The sequence below is a fragment of the Madurella fahalii genome (genome assembly GCF_045866475.1).
Source record: "Madurella fahalii IFM 68171 DNA, scaffold_1, whole genome shotgun sequence".
Classification (NCBI taxonomy): domain Eukaryota; kingdom Fungi; phylum Ascomycota; class Sordariomycetes; order Sordariales; genus Madurella; species Madurella fahalii.
In genome coordinates, this window is record NW_027263971.1 from 5,578,500 (window position 1) to 5,591,937 (window position 13,438).

Below are 13,438 nucleotides of genomic sequence, written 5' to 3' on the forward strand. Positions count from 1 at the left end.
CCTGGATTGACTAGTTCAAAGTTAACACGACCCGGACGTGATCAAAGTGATAAATGTTTGAATATATACGGTCGAAGTGCTACTAACTATGTGCAAGAAGTGTAGAACCACGCCCCCAATCTCTTCACCGCTCACTAATCCCCCTCCCCCCACCCACCCACCCACCCACTCTCAACAAACCTGGGCACCTTAGACACACTGGTGATAGTACTCGTTGTTCCTGTTGCACGTCGACCCGGCCTCGCAGGTCGTGCACCCGGACCACCCGCTGCCGCCGCACTGGCCCCACTTGGCCACCGTGCACGACGGCTGCGTGTTGGTCGCGCTCGGCCGCGACGAGGTGGCCAGCGTGGTGGGCGTGCTGGGGTTACCCGGGTTGGGGTTGGGGTTGCCGCCGCCGCCGTTGCACGAGAAGACGGCCGGGCCGGGGATGGTGTAACTGTTAAAGTTGGTGTAGATCTAGAGGATTTGATCAAACAGAGCAGGTCAGTGGGGAGAGAGTCATGGGGTGGAAAATCTTTTTTTCAAGGGGGTAAGGGGGGCTCACGTTGGCCGTGTAGCCCGGGTCGGTCGCCTTGAAGGCGCCGGGGATGGACACGGTGGGCCCCGGGTTGCCGCTGCCGCCGCCGGTTACGCGGACTTGAGCGCACGAAATGTAGAACTGCGGGGTGCCGGCCGGGTAGGGGTTGTGGATGCCTAGGGACTGGATCCGGAGGAGGTACTCGCCGTCGGGGATGCAGGTGGGGATTTGGGCTGTGTAGGAGCCTGAGGAAACCGGGATTGATTAGTTTCAAAAGGTCATGAAGAGGTTATCAAAAAACTTACCAGACAAAGTCCAGGATGCTGAACCGCCGCTGAAGCTCGGGCCTGTATCGGTCGTCAGTACTAGTGGCTTGTGCTTGTGTGCTGTTGATGGGATATACCCCAGTCTTTGATTTTGAACCAACCGCCGCTGCCGTCATAGTCCGATGCCGAGCCGGGTGCCTTGGACATGTAGCTGAAGGTTATTAGTTGCCGTTTTCGGGAGGTGGGTACCTGAAGCGAGAACTCACATGGACACCGGGCCCTGGTGATACACCGGGGTGTCAAGGTGGAAGGTGAACGAGTCACCGGCCCGCACGGAGACGGTCTCGGTCGACGCACCGCTCGCACCGACATTGCATCGTAAGTCGTTGGAGCTCAGGTCTGTCACGGGCGAGTTGTAGTTGGAGTTCTGGCGGATGTACTTGAAGACGGGGTGTGTAGTCCCGCCGACGGAGAGCTGCTGGAAGATATAGTGGGCCGAGACGTCGCTGACCGCCAGCGACAGGGCGGCAGCACTGAGGAGTCCCTTCATTCTGACTATGTGTGTACGATGGGCTATTTGCCAGACGTGGTGCTGGGAGGCTTTGATCAAAGGTTCCAGGCCGGCCACGAGATTGAGGGTTCCCTTTGACCAGATATTTATAAGTTGAGGATAACACCTTGAGCCAACACAAGACCCGCTTCAAACTGGGCAGGTGGCGCGCATTTTAATATGATACGTCAGCCATGGAAGCTCCATCTCCGGCATCCGGGTTCGCATTGCAACGACGGTGGGCACATCGTAGGCCAGCATCTCGAACGGCCCGGCTACCGAAGTCCATCGAAGCCGCCAGCCCCGTGGGGAACTCTCCTTCAATCCGGGAAACGACGGACATGTGGCGTCCGGATACTAAAAGGGGTGAGGTCGCGTAATCGTGTCGACCAATTGGGTGTAAACGCTTAGGGTGCTGGGCATTTAGCCGCTGAAATGGACGTGTTCGATGCACCCCACAACCGGGTCGACTCAATGAAACGACAGCGTCCAAACCCCGGATCTCGTGCCCGGTCCTCAGGGGCGCCGTCAATGCGACCCAGATTCGGTGCGATCACCCGGTCACTGTGAGCATCGGCCCTAATCTGTCTGCGGCGTCTCCATCCAATGTTGCCCATGCCGCAAATCCTGTGATTTTCATAGGTGCAGGGTCCGGGGTTCCGGGTGGCCGGTGCAAGCCAGCTGCGCTACCTTGTCTGGTTGTGGATAGGGGTGGTATCTCGGTGCCTAAGGTCGTTATCACGGCAGCAACCGCTCGTGACGGCATGCTTGGCGATCGCGGCAGGTGTCCAGGGTATCTGATTCTGGCCAAGATCCCTTCATCGTGATTTTAGGAATATCGGTAGTCCCACCAGATTCTGCCGCAGCCTCAGTCACATTGTACCAGCATTTGAATCTACGGCGTGTATATGAAGAAAGTCCTGGTACTAAGATTTATCGCTAACAACTCGCTCGGTTCGGTACAGTACTGTTACTTCATCTGTGACACTTAAGATGCAATTGCTGCTCTGCAATTGCGGCTCCGCTTTTGCAACATCATCTATGTGAGCCCCACAAGATGTTAAAGAGGTGTGGAATGCCTTCAGTATAGACCCCAAGATTACAACGGATACTTCCAATTCTGATCCGTCGTCAACTTTCTTCAACGTTGATGCGAGCTTTCTCGCGACCGACGCCTCGTTATCCCATATTCCGTCATTAGCCATCTCTGGAAATCAATGACTTCGAAGGAACTTATCGGCCAAGTTGAAGTGTCTCTTCTCCCACATCTTCGTATCCAAGAGTTGGACGGTTCTATGCCGAGCACCGGTGGTTGAGTCGCGCGATGCCATGCTTGGCAACAAGGCGGCAACCCCAGCTTGGCCATCATGGTCCTCTTATATCTGACGGTCCTGAATCTTTGGACGATAGGAGCGATCACGGTAATAAGGCCTCCAGTGGCTCGATAAATTCTCATGCTAAAAGCTTGCTCTGTCTCTCCAAAAACAGGACCTTGGGCCGGTCTTCTTCAAAGGTGAGGTGCTTATCCGCCATGGTAATCTCCATGTCCATCGGGCCTTCCCGCAGATGCCACACCTTCGCACCATGCTCCGTTGTACTCTCTCTTGGTGATACAGCCACCTGCTCGTACCATAGGTGTATGTTGTACGCCCTCTTAAGCTTCTGGATCATCATGGCTTCCACGGTACACCAAGCACGCGTATAGTAGAGGTCGTCCACGAGGCTGATCAGAGCGTTGCATTGTGCGAGAATCATGGGCAGAGCGTTGACACCAGGCATTGGATCATCCTGATTTACGCAGGCGTGATCCTGTACATGAGATACGTTAGCGTATGTCCAAGAAAAGGGGTTGGGTAAAGGTGGTAGGTTCCGAGTACCACGTACCACCCAGATACCCAGTGTTTCCCGATCCACAGTGGGATGTAACTTCAGGAATCCCTCGACCGCTGCCTTCATCCGCTGGTACTGCGTCTTGTTCGTATCATCGGGCGAATTGGCCTTTTTGTCCTTGTTGATCCACCGGTAAGAGAAGAAAATCACAAAGCTGGCCTCGGTGCCATCAGAACTCTGCTCAAAACGACTAGCTAGTCCGTCGCTGGATCGTGGAAGCTCTCCATGGCGGAGGAAATCGGACCATCGCATGAACTTGAGCTCATCGAAGATGCGGCCGTTCTCTTCATCAGCAGAAAGCGTATCTGCGTACACGCGCCGCAGCTCTCGTAGCGCCTCGGTGCCCCGGTGTCGGAGAAGAACGGGTCGCATCTTCTCCTGAAACAGCTCCCGATACCTCCTTCGAAGCCTCGCATCTCCTCGGCGTTGTTTGAGCCTGTCTTCGACGTCCAGCTCCCCGCTGAGTTTGCGACGGAGTGCCTCCAAGACAAGCTCCTCGGCTGCTACGTCACCGCTGAAAGCGGCATAGTCCAACGCGGTGTAGCCCTGCTCGTCGACAAGATCCATATCGGCGCCGGCATCGACTAGCTCTTTGAGATACTTCCGATGCTCTTCCGATGGCTCCTTGCACATTGCCATTGCCGGGGTGCATGACGGCGGAGGGGGGTTGAACTGTTTCAACGCCTCGTCGCGTTGACCGTCCAAGAGTAACGCGCGCCCATAGAAAAATCGCGAAAAGGCGACGAGTGTCGAGTCTCTCTTAGTGGCTTCCAAGTTGGAAGACAGACGCATAGACGCAAGCGCCGAGGCGACTGCCTGTTCTGTGTTGCCTTGGGCGGCATAGCAAAGTGAGAGACGAGCCTGGCCGACGATCTCTTGGGTCGCGGCAAAGGCTATCCTTCCGGTGTCGCTGTTCGGGCCTTCGCGCTCGCCACTGGCGCCGGGAGTCTCCTTGATCCGCCTGGCCCTTTCCACCCGCTCCTTCAACTGCTCGGTGGCCAACTGCAACATATGCTGCGACAGCTGGAAATTGACTATGCCTAGATTGCCGATAGCTCGGCACATTGCCTGCTCAGATCGGAGCTCCTTGGCTGTGTTGTACTGCATCTCGAAGGCGCGTTTTGCGTCCTCGAGGAGGTTCATGTGGCGGTACACGACACCCAACTCGCCGCTCATCTCTACCCGCTGCAGACTCGGCTCCATCTCTGCAATGGCTTCTTCCAGAATGTCCCTCGCTTTCTGGTACCTTCCCAGCCGCCTGTTCACGCTCCCGAGCTCGCCGAGAACTAGGCGTCTATAGTAGGTTGCATTCAGAAAGTCATTGCTGGACTCGCACAGGCCGAGCGCATCGTTCAATGCAACCAAGGCGAACTCCAACTCGGACGTTTTGGCGTAGTATCGTCCTCGTTCCACGAGCGCCTCCCACGTCCGAAGAAGCTGCACCCTTTCGGCAAGCATAGCCGGCGTGACGCCCGCGGGATCGCGGAGCTGCTTGAAAGATTCGACGTCCCGCGGGCCCAACACAGGCGCATTCTGCGTAAAACCGCGGTGGGAATCAAAGAAGAAGAAGGTGGCATGCATGATATTCGGTGCTACCCTTGTCGAATGGAACGCGCCGGCGGGGATGGTATAGGTCACGTTCCGAGAATGAGGCGTACAAGTGGTCGGTGTGACGCGCACTTGTTTTCCGGTGTTTTGGACGATTGAGTAAGTCTGGTGTGTCTTGTAGGTCGCGCTCTGCCCCTTTTTGTCGCTCCAGGCGATTTCGTACGTGGCATGGGTACTGTCCGCGGGATCTGTGCTCGGCTCAACATGATACGAGTGATCGATCCCCTCGCCGGCCAGGACCCAACTTTGAGCGAAAGGTTGGTGGGAATGGATGGCGAAGTCAGGGTTTCCGCGATGACCGTCGGGCAACCAGACGTGGAGCCGGAATAACTCATCGATAGCCCCGTCCTTCACCAAACTACAGAGCGGAACGGCGAGAAACCCCTGGGCGCTGCGAGATGCGGTGCAGAGAGGGCGTGGAAGACGGTGGCTGGCGAGGGCTCCGTAGACTAGACTCCAAACAAGGTCAAGGTCTACTGGGCTTGCACCAAGCGATTGGCGGGCGGTTTCGCGCAGGAACGCCACGGAAAGAGTGAGGTTGGCGACCTCTCGTGGGCCTCCCAAGGAAAGCTCCGCTTCGGAAGCAGAGCGCCAAGCGTGGAGCGGACGAGTATTGGCCTCCTGGTTGTCCCGGTACCGTGAGAGCCACTGGGCAACGGGTTCGACATATTCCTTAGGCGCCAGCGAAGCTGCTAACACGCCATGGAGGACATGCTCGAGGGAAGAGGGCGGAATGCAGCACTGGGCCGTGATGTTGGTGTCGTCCATGATGACGCTCGGTAACAGGTGAGGTAAGGTAGTGGATAGTGGGCTGTTGCCACGACGGGTAGGCGCTGCGGATCTGGGTTGAGATTTGTATAACCGGTGGAGTACAATCCAACGTTGCAGTGGTTAAAGTTTGGTTGCCAGCGCGGTCTCTAGGAGGAGGCTGCTCTTGTTCCAGATTCAGGAAACAGTAGCTTTCCGGCCGAGAAACAGTTCTGGAACTAGCAGTTTAGAAATAAATGAGTAACGAGTACCTGGATCTTATTCCTATCGTTGTTCTTTCTCTCTTATAAAATCAGAGGCTATTTCGTTAAAATCGCGAGTTTGTTGGTTACTCTGGCTTAATTGAAGTTATGCACTAGCGAACAAACATGAGGTTGGTTTAGGGAGGTGGGTAAGGTAATCAATGATCGTAGGCATCTGCCTCTGCCTTGCTGCCTAAATTTTGGGGGAGTTTTTAGAGTTGACTCTGGCGATTTGAGGGGTAAAGCATGGTCAGTGAATCCAGCGATGTGACATGGTTGAGACAGCCAGGCTTGGCAGACATATTTAATCCGACTCGGAGAAGTACCAGACCCCCTCAACCCATCGATTCATCGAATCATCTCGTGGAAGAAGGCTGACAATGTAGCCAGGCCCTGCAGTTTGGTACTGTACAATACCATGCAACTAAGTTACCTTGCCTTAAGGTAGGCAGCATCATGCTCTGGAGCACCAAATGCGGCAGATGGGTGGATAATTAATGCCTCACCACCACGCCATACCTAGGGAGCAGCATCGTCGCCCCGGAATTCGAGTCTAATAGCTCCTGGGCAGGTTGAGCACCCTTTCGCTAATGTAATTCAAAATCATCTCGCGGCTGATGGGAGCGATGCGGGGGACCAGGCACTCGCGGAAGTAGCGCTCCACGTCGTACTCGAGCGCGTAGCCCATGCCGCCGTGCGTCAGGACGGCTCTCTCGCAAGCAGCGAAGGCTGCCTCGGCCGCTAGGTACTTTGCGCTGTTGCATGCCACGCCCACCGCGTCTGGCCGGATCGAAGAGTCCGCCTTGCTGTCATCGTACAGGCGAACTGCATGGTACGTTGTGAGCTTGGCCGCCTCCAACCGCATGTACACGTCGGCCAGAGGATGAGCAATGCCCTGGTTCTGCCCAATCGGCCGTTGGAATACCTTCCTCTCTCGTGCGTATCCTGTTGCCTTCCCTAGTGCTGCGTATCCCAGACCAAGCGCCTCCCCGGCGAGGAGACACCGCTCTGCGTTCATGCCGTGCAGGATCATCTTGAAGCCCTGGCCCTCGGCGCCGACGAGTGCATCGGCGGGTATGCTGTAATGATCAAAAAAGACTTCGTTGGCGTCCACCGCCCTTCCCCCCATCTTCTTGATCCGCCGCATCTCCAGACCCGTTCGTGACCGGTCGAGGTCGATGCAGAATAGTGATAGGCCCTCGCTCGGCTTCTTCACCTTCTCGAGCGGCGTCGTCCTGGCGAGAAGGATCATTTTGGATGCCACCTGAGCGCACGTGATCCAGATCTTCTGCCCTGACACCTTGTAAGAGCCGTCGGGTTGCTTCACGGCCGCGGTGGACAATCTCAACGTATCGAGACCCGAGTTGGGCTCGGTCACACCAAAGCAGACGCGCCATTTGCCCGACACGATGTTCGGAATTGTGCTCCGGAGTTGTTCGTCGTTGCCGAAGCGTGCCAGCGGCTGCGTCGCGTAGACGTTGGCATGGATGGACTGGGCCCCTGCCATGCCCGCGCCAGACTCGGCAATGGTCTGCATCATGATGGTGGCTTCCGAGATGCCCAGGCCGGATCCGCCCAGCGACTCGGGCAGCGCGATGCCGAGCCAGCCATCCTTGGCCAGGGCGGCATGGAAGTCCTTGGGGTCTTCTTCCTTTTGATCGCGTTCCTGCCAGTAGGTATTGGGGAACTGGGAGCATAATTGTGCCACAGCCTCGCGGACCGTGAGCTGCGTCTCGGTGAAACCGGCCGTGGCCATGAGGGGGCGCCGTGCCGAGGTGGAAAACCGGCAGCCGCGGTTTGTGAAAGACGGGTTTGGATTAACCAGCGCGCGTTCCAGCGTTGTCCGCAGAAGACCACGCGCGGGGATGGAGCACCGTGCCATGGCGCAAAGTGAGTCCCGGATTATCATTGGAGTGCCAAATGCCACCCGGATCCGAAATGGTCAGAGTTATTCCTCGGGCATTGCAGCTACACTCACGATGGCTCTCTGATGGGAACACTCTGCTTGGCGGGACCGGCCGATCACCCCTGGAGGCCCGCCTGAAGCGGGGCGCCCGGAGCTCCTGCAACCCCACAATCAGCGGGCACCGATTCAGTGCTGGCATCCCCAGGTCGAGTAAAACACTTCCCCAGATCCATCCTCGGGCCAAGAACCGAATCCCAAACGACCAGTAATAGCCACCTTGGGTAGGGAGGTAAGGTACCCAATCACCATCCCGCCCACAAACAATACCAACGCCATCCCTCCCTCAAAACCACAACCACATCTCCACCTTCACCATGGCCGCACCGCGCGCCCGACCCCGTATGCCCATCCTCCGCCTCCAGTCCCAGTCCCAATTCCAGCGCTATTCAAGTTCCTCCACCCCTCCTCCTCCTCCTGCTCCCGCTCCCCCAGCCGCCGCCGTCCACGCAGCGCAGCAATTCCTCGCCTGCGCCCCCCACAGCCCCCACCGCCGCCGCCAGACCCTCGACGCCAACCAGCTCCAGAAACTCTCCCTCACCCTCGGCCGCCGCGAGCTCCACCCCGGCCGCGACGTCTCCCGCGGCCCGCCCCCGCCCGCCACCCCGCTGCCCCCCGGCTACCACCTCGTGTACTTCACGCCGTCCCAGGCGGAGGCCGCGCTCGCCCCGGACGGGACGGACACCCTCTTCAACGCGCCCCGTCCCTTCACCAGGCGCATGTGGGCGGGTGGGAGGGTCAGGTGGGTGGATGGGGGGAAAGGTACGAGGTTGAGGGTGGGGGATGAGGTGGAGGAGGTTACGAGGGTGGTCGGGGCCGAGGGGAAGAGGGGGAGGGATGGCGCGGGGATGGTGGTTGTGGAGGTGGAGAAGGAGTTTAGGGTTGTTACTAGTAATGGCGGTGGTAGTGGGGGAAAGGGGACGGCTGTTGTTGATCGGAGGTGAGTTTCTTCCTTTTTTTTTTTTTTTTCCTGATGGCTTTGGTGGGAGGATCTGGAGGGGTTTGGCGGCTGAATGAGATGGCGATGGCTGCGACTAGGTCTTGGATCTTTCGACCCCCCGTTGAGGCGGCTGTCGGGGTAAATGTGAACAGAGATATCGGACTAGATACGGCCGCACCGCGGAGGCATGACAAGTCGCGGCTGTGGGACGTCCCGGCTGCCGAGTCACCGTCGGGCTTCCTCGAGCGCCACATGAGCTGGTCGCCGGTGGCCCTGTTTGGGTTCTCGGCGCTGACGTTTAATGCGCACAAGATCCGTAGGTCATGTCCTCCTCAGGCTCTTGAGGACGGTCGAAACTGGGAGCGCAGACATACGGTGACTAACAGCCGCCTGTAGATTACAACGAGAGCTGGACGCGCGACGTCGAGGGCCATCCAGACGTGGTGGTGCACGGCCCACTGAATTTGATTAACATGCTGGATTACTGGCGTGACGTCCATGGGCGAGATGGGTTGCGGCTCAAGGAGATTACGTACAGGGCGACTGCGCCGGTCTATGCCCAAGAACCGTACAGGATCATCACATCTGCGGTAAAAGGCGGGGAGGAACCTAGATATGAATTGCTGGTCAAGAAAGGGGATGTTGTCTGTATGAAGGGGGAGATTGTTGCTAGAAGGGATTGATACCTCATGCAGCTCATGCCGCTAACTGAGGCTATATTTCATCCTAAGTAATTAATTATACTTTGTAGGCATAACTATATCATAAGGTGTCAAATGTAATTGCTACAAATATTGTCCCAAACCCGGTTCCCGCTTCGTCCCGTATACGCAATTACCTCCCTTACAGGCCAAGCTAGCATTCTCGTCTAATAATTAAGCAACCGGTTCAACGCCTACGCTTCCCCCAACCTCTATAATCAACATCATCAAAAGTCAGAAAACACTAGAACTAATTACACCTCAAACCCCCCGCTCTTCACCCTCCCCCCACCCGTTCTCTCCCCATCCACCCCCGCCCTCCGCCTCGCCTGCTCGGCCTCGACCGTCTTCCAAAACAACTTCGTATCCCTCACCACCCTCTCCCTCTCCATCTCCTCCTCCATGTGCCGAATCGTCCGCACGCGCCTCTCGTTGAGCGTGCGGTAGTTGAGGGCGCGCCGCAGCGGGCCCGGCTGCCACATGGCCAGCCGGCTCATAGCCCACTTCGCCGGCACATTGACGCAGTAGAGCAGCAGGGCGAGCGAGAACTTGTCAAACACCAGGAGCAGCGCGACGAAGATGACGGCGGCGGACACGCCAAACACGTAGTACAGCTCCTCGGCGAGCGTGCCGAGGCCGATCCGGTAGTCCTGGATGTTCATGCCGAAGATGCTCGCTATGAAGGAGAGCGGGAGCTGGAAGGGTAGGGATTGTTAGATCAGAGGTTTTTTTTTTTTTTTTTTGTGGGGGGGGGGGGGGGTGTGGGAAAGGGTGGAGATGGGGATGGGATTGGGATCGGTCGCTTACAAAGATGATGCTCAGCACTGAGAACAGCATGATGGACTTGCCCTGATTCAACTGCTCCACGCCATTGGCTACGGCTTCCCGGGCGGAGATGATGGCGGCATATTGGGTCTTGGTGGCGAGGAGTTCCTCCAGCCGCTTGTGGCACTGCTCGGCGGCCGAGTACACCCCGTCAATGTGCTTGTACTGTTCGGACAGGAATAACTCCGAGTCGTGGGCCCACTCGAGGGTCGAGGTTGCGATCGACCGTTGCTCTGCGGGTAGCTCTTGGTCGTCGTAGAGCGCCTCGCGCATGCGCTTGAGGTCGCGTGGTGCTGGTGTGTGCGGTTCGATATTGATACGTAAACCATACTTGGGCACCAGCTCCCGGGCGACGTTGGTGTGGTACCGCTTAAGGATCTCCCGCTGGATCAATTTGATCTCACGAATGACACGGAGGTCGCTCAGGATGTTGTCGGCCTGCCTCAAAAGGCCGGCCTCGGGGTTGATGTTCATAATGACCTTATGTGTCTCCGCGATTCGAGCTCTGTCGGGAGAGCTATAGGCCGCCCAGATGTCCTGCGCGAACGCGGCGAGCTCTTGACGGGCTGCAAGCTCTCTTGTTGCCTACAGCATTTTCAGGAGAAGTGCAAAGCAATTAGCAGAGGGGGATATGTTGCGTACCACGAAATTGAGCGAGTCATTGAAGATATAGTTCAACAGAGGCTGGCGATCTGCAAAGGCCAGGTTCTCGTGAAACACGCGACAGCAGACGTCGAACACGGTCAGGACCAAGTCATATGGGTTGCTAATGTCTCGGTCGCCGTCTCTTATCTGTTTCAGAACGCGGGTATACACCCCGGATGGATCACTAGCAAAGTATGATCCCCATCGTTGTGGAAAGCTGGTGATGATGGTGTCTGTTAAGTATTAGTTGCTGGCTCTTGTCAATGCTATGAGGCAGACGCTCACTCTGATCTAATACAAACACCCACAGCTGATCCACCATCAGCAGCTTTGGAACCGCGGCCCGTTCTGCATTGCAATCTGAGCAATGGCACCAGCCGCGGCATCCTCGGCTTGCCGCGTTCCGATGTCCAGCCGTGGCCTTGTAGACGATTTGATTCTGATCTAGCTTTTTGGTATCGCGCAGAAAGTTTGCATAGTGGTTGAATGACTGATGGAGGGTCCGCCGAGGATGCAATGGCGGGCTTGCGTACAGGTAGTCCCGCACGAGCTCATCGTCTTCAAACGACGCCATCAATTTAAATATTCGAGCGGTGCAGAATAAGATTCTGCCGATAACACCACGGCGCGTGCTGGCGCGCATGGTGATGGAGCGGAAGTGATTCTTCGACGTCACTATGGTCTCATGAGCCACGGTGGATAGTGACGTTTGGTTTATATGATGACCACGCAGCTCGTTGTGGAAATTGTCTTCGACGCGATCCCGGACATTCAGGGCCGAGGAATTTCGCAGGATCATGGACCGGGTTGCCTGTTCGATGGACTTGGATTGTCTCTCCCAGCCTTGTTCTGTCTCCCAGTGAAGATACGGTGCCTGACAACAATTAGTCGATGATGACGGCAGACCGGAGGGGTTTATAGTTTTTACATACGAACAAGCACATGGCGTTGAGACTCTCTGGCCCTGCTTTCAAGATCTCGCAAGTCGGTTCCAGTTGACGGGTGTGAGGCACCCCATGGGAGTCAACACTTTCTCTCCAGTGGCCGCGCCAACCGGCCCTTCGAAGGATCTCGCGAGTTTTGGAACTGTTACTAGATCTATCGAACGGATCCCCTCTTCCGGGACGATCCTCATTGTAGTGGCGGGCAATGGCTTCCTGAAGCTGCGTTAGTAACACTGCTGATGAGTAGGGTCAGCCAGGAGCACACATACCTCGACCCAGGCCATGTTGTTGGCCGGAATGTGAAACCATCGAATCATATCCTCCTCACATGGCTCTGTCAGGACGCTCCGGTGGCTATCCTTTGCGAGAAGGTCGGCCAGTGGTGTTGTTTGGTCGGGAAAGCTGTCCCGAAGCTTGGGGTGAGAATAAGGCTCGCCGTTCCTGAAGTAGACGGCGCCCGCCCGCAAGCCCTTGTAGACGTGCTCCTCAGCACCCTGTCCGGGGCCTTGTTGGGCTTTTGCTAAGACTGCGGCTATGTTGCTTGTGCGCGGCGTGATAGTCTTCGGACCGATTTGAACGCTGGAGACATGGACTTGGCTAGTCTTGCTTCCAATGTGGAGACGGGAGAGTGTTCTAGCCAGGGCCCCCTCGGTTTTCCTGGGCTGGGGCTTGGAGCGGAAGTCGGCCATGTGGTCAGCGAGCCGAGTGGTCCAGAACTCGCCATCGGGCCGCACATCCACCTGGGAACGGACATGTTCGACCCGAGACAGCCAATGTCTAATCCTACCGCGCAGACTATCTGACGCATTCTCAACGTACCTGTCGCGCTCGTCGAACTTGAGGCAGCGACTGAAGTGCACCAGGTCATCGTGCGGGACCGGCAGACATCCTTCTGACTTCAACTTGCCCATCCTGAAGGTACCCAAGAGCGACAGCTGTCCGGTGCCACAATCCCGGGTGGGCTTGTTGACTTCCTCGCTCTATTAGTGTTATAGGTCTATCAGTTCATTCTCGTTCTTTCGAATCTCTCCGAGCATAAAGGTTACACGGGTGGACCTTGCTCGCAATCCCCGGACATAGAGCGGTAATGGTCCAAGGTTGATTTTTTTTCGTCCGACCATGGCTTCCTAAGGTATGTTGTGATCAGATGGTGACGTGGAGAAAGATTGTTTGTTGCCTGCGGCGCTAGGATTTCCAAAGTCATTAATGCGGCGCGTGCCGCTGAGGCGCGGTGTTGTTACAGGTTCCGAGATTGTTAGTTTAGGGTCCAAAACCTGCGAGAAAGTGCTGCCGATTGGCTCAGGGGGCCCTGTGCCACTGTCCTTGCCGCTACGTTGCGTTCCTGACAGTGTCAGCGCAGGTATTTCGGGAGCAGCATGGCCGATCTAGATGCATCCATGCATCGCTGTCACTCAATAAGAAGATCACTGCAGTATTCTATACATTTCTAATTCGTTGGTTGACTCCTGGCATTGAGACCCGTTCACACCAAAGACACCAAAGCCCCCAAAAGTAATACGTCTAAGCCCTCAGGTAAGAAAATAGGTACAGAAAACAACTTTACTCAATACTGTAT

General features: G+C 56.6%; 5 protein-coding genes across 5 annotated transcripts; 1 reads left to right on the forward strand and 4 right to left on the reverse strand.

The window, feature by feature from the left end:
- Window positions 1-189: 189 nt before the first annotated feature.
- On the reverse strand, window positions 190-1,336 carry MFIFM68171_01700 (uncharacterized protein; the record flags this gene model as incomplete). The annotated part of the gene is made up of 5 exons (XM_071057122.1): window positions 190-459; window positions 548-765; window positions 826-867; window positions 924-997; window positions 1,053-1,336. The coding sequence occupies 5 exons, from the start codon at window positions 1,334-1,336 to the stop codon at window positions 190-192; spliced, it is 888 nt and encodes a 295-aa protein (XP_070913223.1).
- Window positions 1,337-2,788: 1,452 nt separating this feature from the next.
- On the reverse strand, window positions 2,789-5,602 carry MFIFM68171_01701 (uncharacterized protein; the record flags this gene model as incomplete). Its single annotated transcript, XM_071057123.1, has 2 exons — window positions 2,789-3,145; window positions 3,221-5,602. The coding sequence occupies 2 exons, from the start codon at window positions 5,600-5,602 to the stop codon at window positions 2,789-2,791; spliced, it is 2,739 nt and encodes a 912-aa protein (XP_070913224.1).
- A 795-nt stretch (window positions 5,603-6,397) lies between these two features.
- Window positions 6,398-7,726, reverse strand: MFIFM68171_01702 (uncharacterized protein; the record flags this gene model as incomplete). Its single annotated transcript, XM_071057124.1, has 1 exon — window positions 6,398-7,726. The coding sequence occupies one exon, from the start codon at window positions 7,724-7,726 to the stop codon at window positions 6,398-6,400; it is 1,329 nt and encodes a 442-aa protein (XP_070913225.1).
- Window positions 7,727-8,124: 398 nt separating this feature from the next.
- MFIFM68171_01703 (uncharacterized protein) lies at window positions 8,125-9,430 on the forward strand (the record flags this gene model as incomplete). The annotated part of the gene is made up of 4 exons (XM_071057125.1): window positions 8,125-8,149; window positions 8,243-8,747; window positions 8,846-9,063; window positions 9,144-9,430. The coding sequence occupies 4 exons, from the start codon at window positions 8,125-8,127 to the stop codon at window positions 9,428-9,430; spliced, it is 1,035 nt and encodes a 344-aa protein (XP_070913226.1).
- A 272-nt stretch (window positions 9,431-9,702) lies between these two features.
- On the reverse strand, window positions 9,703-12,773 carry MFIFM68171_01704 (uncharacterized protein; the record flags this gene model as incomplete). The annotated part of the gene is made up of 6 exons (XM_071057126.1): window positions 9,703-10,143; window positions 10,256-10,858; window positions 10,916-11,151; window positions 11,204-11,792; window positions 11,851-12,081; window positions 12,132-12,773. The coding sequence occupies 6 exons, from the start codon at window positions 12,771-12,773 to the stop codon at window positions 9,703-9,705; spliced, it is 2,742 nt and encodes a 913-aa protein (XP_070913227.1).
- Window positions 12,774-13,438: the final 665 nt, after the last annotated feature.